Source organism: Lygodium microphyllum, chromosome 13 (genome assembly GCF_053477565.2).
Source record: "Lygodium microphyllum isolate KBCC chromosome 13, Lygodium_microphyllum_v1.1.10, whole genome shotgun sequence".
NCBI lineage: Eukaryota > Viridiplantae > Streptophyta > Polypodiopsida > Schizaeales > Lygodiaceae > Lygodium > Lygodium microphyllum.
In genome coordinates, this window is record NC_141147.1 from 134,318,276 (window position 1) to 134,336,672 (window position 18,397).

At 43.2% G+C, this 18,397-nt stretch overlaps 1 protein-coding gene across 1 annotated transcript; it reads right to left on the reverse strand.

Moving 5' to 3' along the window:
* Window positions 1-4,188: 4,188 nt before the first annotated feature.
* On the reverse strand, window positions 4,189-6,782 carry LOC148027237 (FAD-dependent oxidoreductase family protein). The gene has a single exon (XM_087691796.1). The coding sequence runs from the start codon at window positions 5,673-5,675 to the stop codon at window positions 4,329-4,331; it is 1,347 nt and encodes a 448-aa protein (XP_087547922.1). The 5' UTR covers window positions 5,676-6,782; the 3' UTR covers window positions 4,189-4,328.
* Between the last annotated feature and the right edge of the window lie 11,615 nt (window positions 6,783-18,397).

The following is an 18,397-nucleotide window of genomic DNA, read 5'->3' on the forward strand; positions in this document are numbered from 1 at the left end:
ATATTCATTAAAAAGTAAAATCCTCTTGATTTTCTTACATATGTATTCTTAATTAGTTTCATCAAAATCCTTTAGACTAGCCACTCTCATTATATAAGACCATGAATCTATTTTACCCCAATTTTAGAACATGCTTATTAAAGTATAGCAATACTACACAACTTTTAGGATAATGTAGTGTAGCTATTGTATTAAAAAGAGGAGGCTAAAACGTTGAAAAGCATCCAAAAATATATTAGCTTGAAAATTATACTCAGATTGGGCTTCTCTCCTCATTGCCAAACTCATATTAAATTATTTTATAGAAACATTAAGAAAACATAAAAATCCTAATACCTGAAATTATTAATGACAATGTGCAAACCACTACCAAAATAAGTACTCAATATCATAGCTATTTAGTTAAATATAAAACTCATTCTATTGAAGAATCCTAACAAATTCAAAAGTTATCGCTAATTGTGACTTATGATTACCTCATAATTGCCTACCACTCATAATCACATCAATATCCAATGGGCATAGATTTGTTGCATGAGGCAGTGTTCCAAGAAAATCCATAGTTGCTTTATTTTCATAGCAATATTATAGAAATTGCTATAAAAATAAGATGATTTTATATTTATTTATTTATAGATTTTCATTATCTATTTGCCGCATAACTATACCTTGTTACATGTAACCACTACATGACAGTGGTCACATTGTGCTTAGTAGGTAAATGGTAGGAAACTAATATGTTGTGTGTTGAGGTGAGTAGATTATTATGTGGACTACAGGAATGAATGTTTTTGAAATGTTATCAAGTATAGTTATATCTATATAGTAAGCATAATGTAATCAAAGTCAAAATTTAGAGCTTCCGAAATTGTTTTTGGGGCTTTGCTACCTCCCACATGTGATGGTAATGTCAAAACATCATGATTTGACACACAAAACTCTCTATATCAACTGCAACACGCTACAACCTCTTAACACATAAAACTTTGTGTTTTGATTGATATTTGTATTTTTTAAAATAATTAGATATATGACATGAATGTAAATAGCTATGTAAATCAATCTTCCACATGGAGGATGGAAAACCATGGCTTTTGTCATGAGGGAGGTTGGGCTCTATCATACAATTTTCTCTTATTCTTTGTGAATTTGTCAACTTATTTAAATTCTTTTATATTTAATAAAGCTTTTATATCTAAGATTTGAGATGCTAGATTTGCCATGCGGTCCACTTTGCAACAAACTTAGCAAACTCACCTTATTGGCTGTAGCTTTATCTTAATACTTTTTTGTTAGAGTGATCATAGATCTAGAGCATTGCCTAATGTCTAGGTACATATACACTTAATTATATAAGGGTTATTTGTAGATCTTTTAGATTCCGTTCAATTATTGTATGTTAATAGTATATGCTTTGAGACTTTTATGATCAATGGAGTGGACACATGCTTCTTTGATTGTGCTAGATTACGTGCTTGTGAAATAAGTAGCATTTTAATAAGGATACATTGGCACATGTATGGACATACTTGTGACAACAATGTTGCTTGGACCTGGCCATATCTTTTTGTTATTTGGAATGCCTTAAAGGATTCTATCCAAGTGCAAGCAAGTCAATTGCCTTGTTTTTAGGAGGGGATATGTTATATGCAATATTTTTAGTCAAAAGATTAATCATGTTAAGCATTTGATAGTGTTAGGAGCTTGGTAGCTCAAAGGGAAGACCAAAGGAACTATTAGGAGCTTTGTAGTGCTCAAGGGAAGGAAGGGCTTAAGGAGCTATTACAATATGTAGTTCTAAGGTTCAAGTGACACTTCCACATTAATGTGAAAGGTTGCTCTAGTAAGTAGGGATTTAATATCTAAGATTTAATTGAAACTTCCACATTAACATGAAAGGTTGGTGTATTAAGCAATAGGGATTTAATGTCTAAGGTGAGCCCTTCGTGATTAGTGTATTTTGAAGCTATCCCCTTAGGATTTGATGCATTAACAAGCAACCCCTTCAGGATTAAATAGCTCTCTGGTATTTTAGTGTAGATGGTATACAATTAGAAAGCCTACATGGCTATTTTCAACTCTTCATCCTTCTCATGTAGTGGTCACTTGAGTTTATCATCTTCTCCTCAATTTTATTGCATATCTCCCTATTCTCAACTAGAGAGAATACATATACCAACATGCATGGAGTCAGAATAGTAGCCAATCCTCTATGCTTGCAATGGAGAATCCATTGGGTAACTACAATACTCCATTGCTAGTAGGTTTTGCTATTGATTTAGACCTAAACCTCTTCAACAAGTTATTACAACACCTTAAACTTTGATCAAATTTTTTTGCTTTGATATTTCATTTGTTCACCATTTGAATGTTTTTGTCACAAGAAAGTCAATTTCTCATACTTCTATGGTGAGAAATCCCTCTTTGTGAGAGAAACATTGAATTGCAAGATGAATATTTAAATAAACACTTCCCAAATTTGACCTTAACTATTGGCTATCATTTTCAAGGTTCAACAAGTTGAAGTTTTCAAGTGAATATCTAAAAAGTCCAAAGTAAGAGACCAATAATGAAGGTGACAGTCATCGAGGAATGAATTGTGTCAAAAAACATATGAAAATCCAACCTATTGTGACTATTCAAGGCATTCTTCAATTTTCTAAATAAATAACAAAAGGACACCATGGATCGCGACCAATAGGTGTTAGACATGGTGCAAGTGCACTCTAGCTTTGGTTGTATGTGTTTGTTTCAACAACTGAATTCATTGCTTTGACACATTAAGTGTTAGTTTGATTAGTTTTATTACCCTTTGCAATTTCAAAGGCTAATTTCACCTTTCTATAGCCCATCTTGCAAATGCTAAACCTGAATCTATCCTAGCCCATCTTGCAAATGCTAAAACTGAATTTGTCCAAGACTTGTGTTTCACTTTGAGAAAAGAAGTGTAGGACTTTAAAAAAGTCCCAGACTTCATCCCTCTCTTTGGATGATTGCAATCGCTAGAAAACATTAGTAGGTTACTTAACATTGGCAATTTAGAGCTCTCTAAATGCTCTCAATACATATTTAACAAATCTTGAATAACATTCTTTTCTTTGATACTTTATACGTTTAGGCTTATTAGAGAACCTAGCTAGCGATGTTTAGTCCATTGCATCAATGTAGCCTTTGAAAGGATGGAGGCCATGTGGGATTGTTGGACAATGGAATACGATGGGGTTGTTGAACAATCGAATAGTCTCATATCTAGGATGCTTCCCATTGTACGCCCCATACGATAATGGTGAAGCAACCACTAAACATCATATTCCATTGTACACCAAAGACAATAAAGTGATTATTAAAATTTTCCTTTTATGTGAGATTTCTTGGGATCCTTATATCTAATGCCAACTTCTTGCACTTATGGGCCTCAATAAATATATGGAGTTTGTTCAAATCTGATAAGCATCTTATGTGTCTCAAAGAAAGAATACTTACATATATGCTTCGAGAGTCTAAGTCAATCCTTGTGTGATGCTTTGAGAAAAGGCCTTCTGAGTGGGTAGGAAACATGTGGATAGATTCTAGAGTGCTGGTTGGCAGAGAGGCTGGCTTACTCATCTTGCAAGGGCCTAGCATACTTCACCATGGAAGGACAAGCAAGACGGCAAAAACCAGGCCTGATAAGCTGTTGCAACAGACCTATGGGCAGAAGGTGGTGGTTCATTGGCGCATAAGCACTATCATTCTTCTTCATAAACCACTAGCAAGTTTCTAGGTCTTCAGACAACAGGGCAAGAATTACATGATAGCACAACTCAGGAGGTAGGAGCAGCCTACTCTGATAAATGAGTACAAGAACGGCAAGTGGAATTGCATTAATGCTCCAATGAACAACATTGTCACAACAATGTCTCATAAATCCCACGAGGTACATTTCATAAACTGGAATCCAAACTCATTGGCCGAACTGTCCCTCAGACTAATATTCATTAAAACAGAGTCATATCCATGACCGACGACGGCCCAGCGTCAAAATGCTGCAAGTGAACATAGCAGATGCAATTTCAAAGCTTGAAAGCATCCGATACTGGTCATTAGAATGTAATGAGAAATCATTTCAAGGTTGAAAATCGGACTTAAATATTTAAGTATACAGCATATTAACGTGTAACAAGAAATCTAGAAACATTTAACCAGCTATTCTTAGAACGGAGTTAAGTATCTAGGTATGCAGCATATTAACATCATCGGTTGTCAAAGTTAATATAGTTTACAGGTCCATGTCTCCTTACTGAAGGATCTGGTGCAGGATAAATCTTTTACCATCAAATCATTCCACTTCAACCCATTTGTGAATTGGTCTCCTGATTGTAATTGGGCGCCTTCACATCATCTAACTGGCACTCCCCCCTTGACCTTACAAACCGGGCAGGATCAAAAGCTTTCAAATCAACAAGCTTGGAACTTCCATCTATGATAAGCTCAGCAAGGGACGCTCCTGTAGCAGGTGCATTCAAGATGCCCCAGCAACTATGGCCGGTTGCAACGTAGGCACCTTGAATGCCCGGAATTTTGCCAATTATAGGTAGCCCATCTTCGGAGCAAGGAAGAAAGCAAGCCTGCTCAGCTTCAACTTCTGCATCTGATAGGTGACTTGATACAGTCCCTGCAACTCTCTGGAGCATTGCAATCGACTCTTCCCGGGGCAGTATATGATTTGGATCCTCCGGCACCTCCACTTCTTCTGACATGCCACATACATACACCTCACCCGTGGGCCGAGGGTACACTTCTGGATCCATGGACCTGCCCTTGCGAGTATGGTATCTCAAGAAGAGAGCATGTGCAGAGATTGAATCTGCATCCCAAGGCTTCAGCACTATGCTGTGCACTTTCAACCCCGTTACCGACGTGATCGACGAGATGATGGCATTTCTGGCAGACCAAGGTCCAATGGCGAGAACAACTATCTCAGCAGGCAGGGTACTGCCATTAACAACCACTCCAGTTACAGAGGCGTTCTTCTCTAATACGATTTCTTGAACTTTTCCAATCAAGAGCTTAGCACCGTACTTTTCAACTGCGGCAGTGACCAAAGCTTGGGCAAAGAGGCGTGGATGTACCTGGCCAGTTGTCTGTGTGCTACCGATGGCTGAAACTCGCTCAAGAGGACCATTGATCCATTGAGGAAGGGAGGGGACTGCACGGTGGCTTCGATTTGCAGACGAATTGGGACTCGACGGTTCATCTATGGCCACGCTGAGCGTATCCACACGACGATAGCCATAGCTATCACCTCCAAGCTCCTTAGCGAGCTGCTGATGGAGACGAAAGCTCGCCCTCGCCAGGGGTCCGGCCGGGCTGCCATCGCACCAATCGAGAGCGAGAAAGCCACCGGCCTTGCCTGAAGCCGCACAGGCGACAGAGCGCTGTTCAACTATGGTTACGGAGATTCCCCTCTTTGCCAGGAAGTAGGCTGTGCACGAACCGATGGCACCTGCACCCACCACGATGGCTCTGGGGGTGCTCGGGGAGGACATGGAAGCCTCTTCCAAGGAGGATAATGCTGCTGAGCAGGTGATCTGTATGGAGGAACGGCGACGGAGGGGAAGAGGAAAAGGATTCAAGGCGTTAAAGAAGGAAGAAGGAGGCGGCAGAAGCATTAGCATTCGCATTTGCATGACCATTAGGCAACTTCATATCACGCTGTCTCTCTATAGCACACATGGCCTAGACCTTCGAAGCCTCCCGTGTCCTCTCGGTTGGTCATTTGGGTGTCTTTCAGATGTTGAGAGCCCGGCCACACGCAGGCAAAAGAGGGAACTTCGATTGTTGAAGGTTGGGTTCACCGGCTGTGCCACTTGGCTGTCTTCCTGCACTATTTTGGATTCAGCAACTTCATCGTGGCAGCGCTAAAATTGGACCAATTGAGGATATACTGCTCAACGTGGACACCATGTGGCAAGCAAGTTGAGGTAGGATCAACACTTGTTTTAACCGACGCATGCAATCCCCGATCTTCTTGACCCGCAAACAAAGAGATCATGAGAGAGAGAGAGAGGGGAAACGAAGGATTTTGTGTCCTTGGCCTGATCAAAAACAGAGAGAGAGAGAGAGAGAGAGAAAGAGAGAGAGAGCGTGAGTCGATGGTGGCGGGCGATGGCGGATCTGGTTCCCCCTGACCACGTCACGTTTTTCCTGCACTGTGGGTGACCTCAGACCTGCGCGTGGCGCAGTTTGCCTTGACGTCAACATCGGCCCTCGACGTTTCGCCTTGCTGACCCCTTTGACAGCGGCGCCTAGTGTCCTGCTCGCTTCCGCCAGACATTCGTGAGCGGTAGGGTACAGAGCAGGGTCGCGTCACCTCGTTCAGTTCAACGAGCAGACAGGATAGTTTGACAGGCCACGCTTCTTGCCGAAACAGAGTCGCCTTTCGTCAAACACTACTATGCTGTCCATGGCGCTCTGTATACCTGCAGGCCTGTGAGGCGCCTTTGACATACAGAGCAGAGAGGAGCTGCGCTCTGTCCTATCGCGAACTCTGGAAGGAGACGGCACAGAGCTGAGAACACTGCTCGCTGCGTCTGCTGTCGGTGAGGGTCTGCCTTGTGCATTTTGCTATGCTGAGTCACAGAAAGAGAGACATCACCTGGCAGCGCGCGATTGCAACCCTGCATAGATCAGAGAGCTGATGTGCTCCTGTACACACACACACACACACACACACACACACAGGAGAGAAGCATCGTTGGTCTGGATATGGCTTTTTATCGACCAAACGGTGGCAGCCCTTGGTCCGGATTCTAATACAGAGGAACTAGAGGATACGGTTCCTTGCACAGAGGAGATGCCTCCTGGTCCTGACTTTCAGCCTGCAGGCAAACGCTCCAAGCATACTTCAGAAGAGCCAATGGGTCATCAGGAACGTTTTTATGCTCAGGTTGCCTCTGATTCGGTGGATTCTCAAGATATTGAATGGGAGCATTTGCTGGAGTTTGCCAACACTCTGCTTGGTGATCATGTCCAACATAATCATGAAGCTTTTTCTGACACTGGAATTGAAGATGTTCTGGACGTCACGGTAGACCCGAAAAATGTCTTGCGCTCTTTTTCGGTATTTTATGACCGTGCTGTTATACTCTTCTTCACTGGCAGGATTCCAATGCTTTCCCATATTCGCCAGTGGCTGCAACATTTACTACAGGGGGGAGTGTGTTGAGGAGATTTTTGTTGGGCCCCGAGGTTTCTATGAGGTGCTGTTGAAATCTGAGAAGCTTCGGACTGATCTCCTGTCTAAACTACCATTGTTCTTTGATCGCCGTTTGGTTCATGTTGTGCCATGGCGCCCTATGGCAGACTTTCAACGCCTGCTTCAACGTGAATGCCTGATGTGGGTTGAAGTGGAAAATTGCCCGGCTGTCTATTGGCCTTTGTTAAAGGATGCCATGGCCATTGTGGAAACTGTTTTGGTCACCCCGAGCCTAAGGGCCATGAATCATAACCGTTTGTGTATGTTATGTGACACTACTAGGAAAATGCCTTCTTGGCTTCGTATTAATTGCTCTGGCATGCATCCTTTGCACTTTCGTTTGAAATGAGGCAACTTTGCAGGACACTACTTTTCGTGTGGAAAGTTGGGGCATTTTATGGCCGAATGCCCGGAGAAGCAGCCGGCTTCAGATGATGAGCATGTTGTGCTGCCCATGGAAGACATGGTGCTTGATGCTCCATCACAGGATGCAACCTAGCCACCTAAAGTTCTGGATAAAGGTAAACAACCTGTTTTGAGTTTGGATTCCCGTAGCAATGACTGGGTAGAGGCACGTCCCAAAAAAGGTAAAAAGGTTGATACTGGCCTGGCAGCTACTGGGCCTAATGTTTCACAAGATTCCATGCGCACATATATGCGTAGGAAAGAAATGTTGTCTTCAGAGCACGCTGCGCATACTATGGTTCCTTCTGCGCCATGTAATCAGTCTACTAGGAAAGTATATATAGACGGTTCAAAGGGCCCACCCGCTAAGTTGGCTTTTGATACTCGAGGAAATGTGATTACACCATGGGATCGTCGTTATTCCCGTTCCATCCCCAAGACAGTGGATATTCTGTCTACCTCTAAAGCTGGCCGTCAGAACTCTTTTGCCATGTTAGCTGATTTTTTGGATGAGGATGTCCTTGATATTCTAGCAGAAAAGGTTAAATCGAGGCAAGCGGTGCCTCGTTCTTGATTTTTTTCCTTTTTGAATACACATGAAGATAGCCACGTGGAATGTGCGAGGCATTTGTTCTCGCCATAAGCAACATGCAATGTGGACTGTATTGCATGAGAATCAGTGGGATGTCTTGTGTGCGGTAGAGCACGAGTCATGGTGAAGCAGGAAAAGTTGTGGATTGCCATGGGTTTCGCTTGTTTTATGCAGGGACACACGTCGGGCATTATTCTGGTGTGCTTATGATTGTACATGATAAATATCAGTCGGTTCTTATTAAAAATGATGTACATGGCCGCTTTGTGGTAGTTTAAGTTTTATTTGAAGGAGAGATCTTATGGTTGTTGGGCCTATATCCTCCGAATGACCCTTTATCCCGCCGGGAATACCTTGAAGACCTCCTTGTCACTTGGCAGACGGGGTTTTTGGATGGGGGATTTTAATATGTGTGTTGATTCTTCACAGTCCACTTCAGGGCATTCGGTGATGAACGCTTCGAAAAGTCGGGTGTGGGATGCGTTTGCTCTTGCTGTACTTAAGCAAGATCTATGGTCTTGGCTACTCCCTTCTTCTACAGGGTTTACTTTCCATTCGGCACAGTATGCAACTACATGGTCGCGGTTGGACCGAATGTACATCATGCAGGATGATGCTTTTCTTCCTGAGATGCTGGAAATGACAATCTTATAGCAATATGCCTTGTCGAAACCATTTCCCTCTCCAGCTTGAGATACTTGCACAACCCATTGCACCTTTCATGCAATTGCTAGATAGACTCCCTTTACGTTTCAACTCGTCTTATTTGAAGCATTCAATCTTTCGGGGCTATATGCAGCAATTGATTGATAGATTTTTATTAGACTTCGCCTCTGAGGGCACTGCTTCCTTTGAATGATTGCTCTCTAATGTGCAACGGGTTGCTCGGCAGTATGGGATCCACCATGCCTCTCTTTGTCGGCGGCATCGACACGCAACAGAGGACTTACTGGCTTTGGTTCGTTCTCTGCTGCTAGTGGACACTCTAGATGATGAATTTCTGCTGTCACATTGGCAATGCGTTTGGCTGATCTTATTAAGGAGTTTCAGTTGAAGTCTTTTCAGCAGGCCAAATTGCGAAATTTGACTAAGAATTTGCAAGATAGTGCTTGTCAAACTCATAAGTGCTTTCGTGCTCTACATGCCTCTCCTGCTCGAGTAAATATGACTAGACTCCAGATTCAGAAGGTCGAATGGTCAACACTGACCCTCAGACTATTGTCAATATGTGCAGGAATTATTTTCTTGATCTTCTTGGTTCTTCTCAGTCACCTTCTAACCAGGTTACGCATGCACGTTCAGTCTTCTATGATCTGTGCGACATTAGGTCCCACTTGATATGCAAACTACTTTGGAGACAGATATTTGTGAGGAGGAGGTTATGGATGTTTTGTTGCGCCTGCCTAAAGATAAAAGTCCCGGTTGGGATGGTCTCACCAATGAATTCTTTGAGAGTTCTGCTACTCAACTGGCGAAGCCATTGACGGCTATGTTTCAGCAGGTCTAGGAAACAGGGTTCATGCCTTCCTCATGGAAAGAATGTCTTATCAAATTGCTTCCAAAGGTTCCTTCGCCGTCAATGTTGCAACATTGGAGACCAATTTCTTTGATGGGCTTGATGTATAAAATCTTTTCCAAAGTGCTGGCGAATCGGCTGCATAAGCATCTTCCGGCCATTGTGCATCCTCTTCAATATGGTTTCATTAAGGGCTGCAACATTCTGCATAGTATCTTAAATGTGCAAATGGCTATTGACTATGCAAGGCACTCCAGTCAGGAAGTGGTTTTGATTCAATTAGATCTGGAAAAGGCTTTTGATTGTTTAGACTGGTCTTTCATTGCAGAACTTATGTCTACTATGGGCTTTGGCACTCGAATGTCCCGCTTGATCTACACCATTAGTGCTGCCGCTTCTTCGCGAGTTATGCTAAATGGTGGTGTTACATAACCCTTTATCCTTGCACGCTCTGTGAGACAGGGTTGTCCTTTGAGTCCTCTCTTCTTTGCCTTGGCGACTCATCCGGTTCTTTTGATGTTATCTTCCATGGCAGCTTCTGCTTAGTTGGCCGGATTGTCTCTTCCTTTTGGTTAGCACTTTATTAGTCAATCTTTAGCTGATGACAGCTTTATGATTTTGCGTGCAGACAAGGACAATATCTGCAAGGCATTAGATGTTTGGATGCTCTTTGGTCATGCTTCTGGTCTTCGTATCAATGCTTTCAAATCAGCCATTCTTAGTTGCACGGAGTCCGATTTACAATCATTGGGATGGCAGGGACAGGTTGTTCCCCGTGGTTCCATTGTCAGGCACCTTGGGTACCCTTTGGGTGTTGATGTTCGGCCAAAACAACTTCTGCAGTGGATTTCACAGAAACTAGTAGCGAAGTTTCTGTATTGGAAGTCACAAGCGTGTCCCTTCCATGTTTGCCTCAAAGTGGCGCAGACAATTATGCTGCCAATGCTCACATATTTCTTGCCATTGCTTCCTTGGACTTCGACTACTTTGAATGCACTCCTCAGCCCATTCGTTTCATGTTATGGAAGAAGGATTCATTGCATGTATTTCGTGGATTTCTTGGTCGCATACATGTATCCCCAAACGCCTAGGTGGTGCGGCAATTTTGGATGCTGAAACTCATATGCTGGCACTTCGTTGGTCTCTTTTCCATGCCATGTGCGTGGAGCATCACCCGTGGGCCGTTATAGCCCGTTATTTTCTTGAGGACCGCGGGCTTCTGCATGGTAATACACAAATTCGAAGCTCCTAGTGGCATGTTCTTAATGCAGACTCTCATTTTTCGAGTCCTTCCTCATCCCTGCTTGTTCATTTGGTCGGCTCCTGGCAATTGGTTCTCCAGAAGGTGCGTTGGCATCCAGCGGAGGACCGCTTACATACTAACTCTTTTCAACTGGAATTGTTGGCAGCCTCGAGATTACTTTCATGGGAAGGCAAACATGAGCTCAGCACCAAAATTTAACCGCATGGCCCGTTTGGGTTTGACTTCAGTTGTAGATGCCACCCTTGCCAGTCATAATGTCTTTATATCGTTTCGTTCTGCAAGGAGGCTTTTCCGAATCCCTCGTGGATACCGTGATTTATGGGAACAGCTTTTGTTAGTGCTCCAGAGCAGGCAACCCTTTCCAGCCCTTGCTGTGGATTCGTCCTTGGCGGGACTGGGTTCTTGCAGGTCGATTGAATTTAGAAAAGGCCTCAGCTAACCAAGTGTACCATCTTTTGATTAAAGATCATCAATGGCTGGTTACTAAAGCTAATACTGTATGGGGGTTGCGGAAATGTTAGTCATGGTGGAAGGCAACTGTGATGGAGGGCTGGGTGAACAAGACACCTTTCAAATGCAAGGTCTTTCTTTGGAGGGTAATGATTAGTGGTCTTCCTCTTGCCTCAGCCCTTTCCAAGCGTCGAATCTCTAACGGCAATTGTTTCTTCTGCACCACTACTATGGAATCAGGATTTATCTCTTGCCCTCTTGCTAAGAATATCTAGTTGGTTTTGTCAGCGGTTTGGTGAGCTGTGGTTGGTTTCTCACTGAGCCCTTTCGATTGGGTTTTGGTACGCCCAAAATACCCCACACCGGCGCAGTTGCATATGAAGATCTTGTTCCATTTTCTTACATATTAGGGATGCTAGCACAATTGGACCACCTGGAATGCCTTTCTTTTTGATTCGGCTTCTAATGTTCTGGGACACATTGCCAGGCTTAAAGGCCTCTTGCTTTGGCAGATAGATCTCATTCGGCACTCTGACTTGCTCCCTCGGGAAGACTTACTTCCCTGGGATATGGCAATTTTCTCTGCGTCTTTGCCATGACTTGTGTAACTCTGTCCTGGTTTTGTACTGACAGTTGACACACGTTGGCTTAGAGCCTTCGTGTATCTTGTAATCATGTAAACTTGTACCTTTTTTTCGTAATTAATACAATTACATTTTACGGAGAGAGAGAGAGAGAGAGAGAGAGAGAGAGAGAGCTATTGCAAGTCACTAACAACAAACTACTTCTTCTTCCCTCCATCTTTTGGAGTAGCGCATGCAAGAGCCAAGCAAGAACTGGTGCACTCTAGAACGAGAGAGATTGAGGCGATTGGGAGCATGACTAGGAGTATCCAAAGCTTCAGGAGCGGCAGTCTCGAGACTTGCTTTGCTATGGGCTACTTCTTTTGCAGGATCGCACAGGTTTGTGGACTGCATTAGCCTGATGTTTAATATCTGTGGTTGTTTTTTATTCGTTGCAACCTTTGTCTATATTTGTATGGTAGTATAATGAAACTCTCCATTTTTAAAAAAAAATGGGCTTGTAGAATGATATTATCAACATGGAAAAAAAGGTATGTACAAAGCCTATAATTAGGCCAATTTCAAGATAGCATTCCTAAGTCCTTGACAAGGCTCTATAGAATACTCTAAAAACATTATCTATATTCCTACAACATTTAAGTGCTATCAAAACTTCTCCCTTGGGTCTAGCCCAAAGGTCATTGGGGTCTAAAGTATTCCTATTCCTACCAAAAACCTTCTCATTTCTAATTCTCCATATCTCTTGGAGAGTCACAACTTTAACTACATTCCATATTTTCATCATCGGGTCATCTTTGTTGCCTCGGTCACCAAACAACACCGTCTTGGCATCAATTTGCTCAACAAAGCCCGCTCTTCTAATCCAAGTTTGCAATTGTCTCCAAACTCCCTACACCTCAGTGCATTTCCAAAAAAGATGTCTTATTGTTTCTTTCTCACGCTTGCACAGCTCACAAAGGGGTGAGGCATCCATGGACTTGCTCAGCCTCTCTCTAATGGGGAGCTTATTTGTTACAATCTTCCAGAGGAGAAAATTCAACCTCTTTGAAGGTGTGGCCCACCCTGTTCTTAGGACACAGCCGACCCAAGTCCTTTTCTTAGCATGCGGATGCCATTTCTTCCAGTACTCTGTGGCACGGAGTATGTGGGGAGGATCCTTCTTGACAAAATCCTTATTGCTCTTGCATTTCCACAGTACCTTACCTGTTGGGTTGGCCATAAACTTGGTGATGTTACCCTCTAACACCACCTTATAGGTAGGCGAGACAAACCTGAGCCTATGCTTACAACAAAGCCTATTTCAATACTAGAGAGGGCAAACTTCTCTGGCACATCAACAATGCTCATGAATTCCGTTCTATCTGGATCCCATAGATCCTCCCATTTGTTCATACCTCTGTTGGCTAGTCACCGGGAGAGCTGGGGCCTTTCTTCGAGAGGTCTGTGTGGAGGATCAAATGCTTCCTTGGAAGTCTAGATTACCTGCTTTAAGAGAAGAGTCACCCCTTCGATCATCTTGTGCCCCTATCCAAGTGGCTATACTGAGCATCTCTTACCAGGCCTGTGCTAAACCTTGTGCAACCTATGACTATGGGATGGTTACCTTCTTTCCCACTAGCAGGGTGTCAGTCCAGGAAAGGTTACCTTCTTTTCCCCTAGCAGGGTGTCAGTCCAGGAAAGGTTGGGGAGCCCAAGGCTCTTGCTTCCATTTAGTGCCAACCAGTGCTTGATGAGGAGCACCCATGGTTGACTCCCTTCCATCCTATTGGCGAGACTGAATAGAAGGGATCACACTTTAAGAGCTAAGTTTGGAATGCCAAGCCCACCTTTAGATTCTCTAGTTGTGATCAAAGGCCAAGCAATAGCTCTCCAACCACGTTGACAAGTCTCCTTATCCCACAAGGATGTAGAGAAAAGCCTCTCAATTCTCATCCATGTAGCTTTGCCAAAATGGAGGACCATGGCCAAAAAGGTGATTGTGGATGCCAGCATTGTCTTAATCACTAGTAGCTTCCCAAGAAAGGAGAGTTGCCTTCCTCTCCATGCCTAAACCTTGGCCTTGACCTTTGATTCCATCTGCTCCGCCCTTTGTTTCATGGTTAGGCCTACCCCTAGAGGGCAGCCTAAATATCTAAAAACTTGCCCATGCTTAATCAGCTTGAAGCCTAGGTTCAACAACCAAGGGGGGCTTCATTGTAGCCAACATTCACCAATTCATGTTTGACTGATAAGAGAGCATGATAGTTTTGAAAACCTGTCATATACCTATAGCAGGGCATTGACTGACTGTTGTTCTACCTTCACCATATTTGAATTATCGTCAATGAAAAATTGTGCAACAAAGTGCTTACCACCAGGGATTGGAAGAGAATTGATTGTGCCCTGCTTGACCTTTAGCTCTAGGTTCCTCAGCAGTGGGTCTGTAATGACAACAAAGATCAATAGGGCAATTGGGCATCCCTGTTTGACAAACCTCCTGATGTCGAAAGGGGGAGACAGAATTCCATTGACCTGTACAATAGTAGAGGCATTGGTGAACAAGGCACCCACCATTTGTAGGAACCTATTCCTAAAGCCCATAGCTTTAAGGACCTCCATGATAAATCTCCATCCTATCCGATCATATGCTTTGTCATAATCCATATTAATGTGTACAAAGCCAGACCCCAAGCTTAATGCATGATCGATTGACAGGATCAAGTTTAGAATCACATCATGGATCCGTTGACCCTAAACAAATCCATGTTGTTGTGGGTGAAGTATCCTATCAAGTATAAACTTAATCCTGGATGCCAGTGCTTTGACATAGATCTTATAGCCTACTCCCAACATCATGAGTGGCCTCTAGCTACCTAGTTTGACCTTGTCAACTGATTTTGGGACCAACTTAATTAAGCATCTGTTCATGGATGTTGGGATCTTCCTAGTCCAACCTTCGATTCGTCGCTCCCTTTCAACTGGTATCAGAGCTTTGCTTTCCGACTCTTGAGCTTGGTTCGTGGCATTCTTAGCATCCCATTGACTCCCTACTTGCATTGGGTCTCCTTCCTGGCAACCATATTCGACTCCTTCGAGCTCCCGTCACTCCCCGGCTTCCCAAGCACCTTCCCGGCATTGTTGGGCACCTTCAGGGCATTACATCAGAGGTATTTGATCATTTTCTTCAGGGTTTACTTTAGTTCTCAGATCTCACAGGCTGTAAACAAGTTGTGGGCAACCATAGTTCACACCTCTTGGAGCTTCCTTCACCTGGATCTTGCTTCTAGCCTATCAAGGCTTGCTGAGGCTTGGTATAGGCCTTGTTTGGCACTCATTTGTACCCCCTTTGGGCCCCATTGTTGACACATGGGAGAGCAGACCCCCCCTAGCCAGCTCACGTTTTTTTTGCGCCTATTTCAAAATCTGGCCCAAAAATCACTCTTTTTGTCATATCTCGGGCATTCGGAACTCGATTCAGGCAAGGTAAGTGTCTAAGTTGGGGTTTTGGCACGCTCCAGATGCGATGGTGATGTCAGATTTGCCAAATTATGATGACAAAATCTTCTACAACAGATTTTAGGTATGAGACAACATGTATTTGTATCCCTATGCTTGTTTGGACATGACTACATAATCGGTTTGATGCCTATTGCATCCCGATTGATTGGGGGATTGAAGCTACATATAATGCTATGATTTTGGCTTGATTTTGGGGCTGAAAATACACAGTTTATAACAATAAATGCATGCTGAATACTCTTGGGCTGAAGCTATCTTTCATGCTTTGACATATGCCTATTGGTTCCGGATGTATGTCTTGGGTTATGCTATGATGTATTGATTATTGAGGGACAACTTTGAGCTTGTCATTGAATCCGTATGCTTTTGAAAGCTTGAGCTTATTTCAGCTCGCACTTATTGACATTGGTATATGCTTTGACAGTGATGCTTCTTGGGTTTATGCATACCCGTTGCCTATGGCTTGATACTCATGTCATGGTTGATTATCCTATGCATACATTGAGCTTGAGTGCTCATTGAAGCTCCACCTTGGATGCATTTTGGATTATCTAGAGTAGTCTTGGATGTTACTTGGCTTGTCAGAGTTTGGATTGGGATGTATTTGATGTCTTACATGCTTACGGATGCTACATACGGATGCTCTACCGCCTACGCATTTGGGATGTACTATTGATGTATTATCTTGGACTTATGTCATTGGCACTGTGTCTTGCCTTGGCTTGAGCTCTTGAGCTCGTACATATGGCTTTTGTGCTAGTGGGAGCATTCTTGAATGCTTATCAGACATTGAGCATGTGGTACTTTTATGCATTGAGCTATTACATGCTATTGAGTAATTACAAACACTTGAGACTTTGGGACTTCTTACCTTTTGGGATGATACATCATATGTCTTGGTTCACTGTATGCTTATGAGCTAAGTCTCAGTTTTGGATCCGTATCTTTGTGAACTGACATCTACTTGTGCCAAGTTTTGGTAGTGGCAGGAACACTTTGCCCCGTTGACTAGGGGTGTGCCTACTCACTGGCAGATGTTTGTATGACATACTTGGGTGTTGGATTCATGCTTATCGATCGTCATATGCTTATGCTATGCCCGCATTATGCCGGCTTTGGTCTTGGCAATATCTGATTGCCTTGGGATCCGATTTTGGCACTGTTAGCTCTCTTTTACTGAAATCTGAAATTTATTACAACAAGCATATATGTATGGACAGACATGGGTTTTTCATGCTGAAACACTCTGAAATGATGTACTTTCACTAGTACTTGGTGGGCAGCAGCTTTGGTTCCACTTTCCTCGTCATTTTCCCTCGATTTTGGTGATTTTTTGGTTATTTTCTACAGTAAACAGCAAGCAATTTTGAGCTGTCTACAGTTTTCCAGCCTGCATTATGGCGAGTTCGTCCACTGATCATGCTATTTTCAACATCACTAAGCTTGATGGTACGAATTACTCTTATTGGAAGAGCCGGATTTGGCAGGTGTTGGTGCAGAAATCGCAGATCAAACCTTTGAGGTTAAGCGGGCATCTGCCTGTGACTATGCCAGATGAGGAATGGCTTGAGCTTAATGAGTTATGCAAGTCCACCATTGTATTGTCTCTCGCAGAACAGGTTCACTACAATGTATTTGAGGAAGAAAAGAGTGCATGGCAATTGTGGGATAAAATCAAGAATCTCTATGATAAGAAAAGTCTAGTGAGTCAAATGTATTGGCTGAAGCAGGTTATGGATCTGCGCGCATGAAGGAGAATATGACTATATCTGCTCACTTGAGCCAGTTCCATGCTATACTCAAGAACTTGACTTCGCAGGACATCACTTTTGCAGAGGATGTCACTCCTCTTTTCTTGCTTGGTACTCTTAATGAGTCATGGGATGTATTCCGCACTACATTATGTGCCTCTACTGCTACCTTGAAATTATCTGATGTTAAGAGTGCTCTTTTGCAAGAAGAGGTTAACCGTAAGAATTTGGATGCCTCTCTCGTGTGTCGCATGCTATGACAGTTAGAGGCAGGAATGATGGATATGGAAAGCATGGAAGTGGCAATGGCCGTGGACGGGATTCTCAAAAATCTCGGTCCAAGTCTCGTGAGAAGTCATGTAGCAAATCCCGTGGCAGGAATGCAGATGTTACTTGTCACCATTGTGGGAAAAAGGGCCATATTAGGCCACAATGCCATGAATTGCGCAATGAAAGGCGCAAAGATAAGGGGAAAGACAAAGTGCAAGATAAGTCTTCTGATCGCAGCATAGTGCCTGCAAAGTCCAGTGTTAAAATTGAAGAGATCAATGTTATGCAACCTGAGGATGTTGATGATAATGATTATAACTTGCAGCTTCTTCTAGTGCTTTGCAGATGATAGAGATACACTCTATGTATGCACAGTGTTGGCTCTTGGACTTAGGTGCATCCTTTCATGTGACACCTTGCTAAGAGTGGTTTCATTCATACCATACTGTTTCGAGTTCTGTGCGCTTGGGTGATGACATCTCTCTTGATATTGTAGGCATTGGTGATGTTAGGCGGTAATTTCCTTCTGGCAGGCAGTTTTGTTATGCAGGATGTACGTCATGTACCTGCTTTGACACGCAGTCTCATGTCAGCTGGACAGCTTGATGACGCAGGATATCATGTATGTTTTGGAGACTCTGCATGGAAGATCACTCGTGGTAGACTTGTGATTGCGAGAGGTGCCAAGGCTGGCAGTCTCTACCCCTTGATTGTATCAGCTTCTTCCCTTGATCATGTTTTGTCTGTGGGTTCTATCCCACATGTATCTCTTTGGCATGCCCGTTTGGGCCATATGTCTTTGAAGGGAATGAAAATGCTTTCTGGTTTGT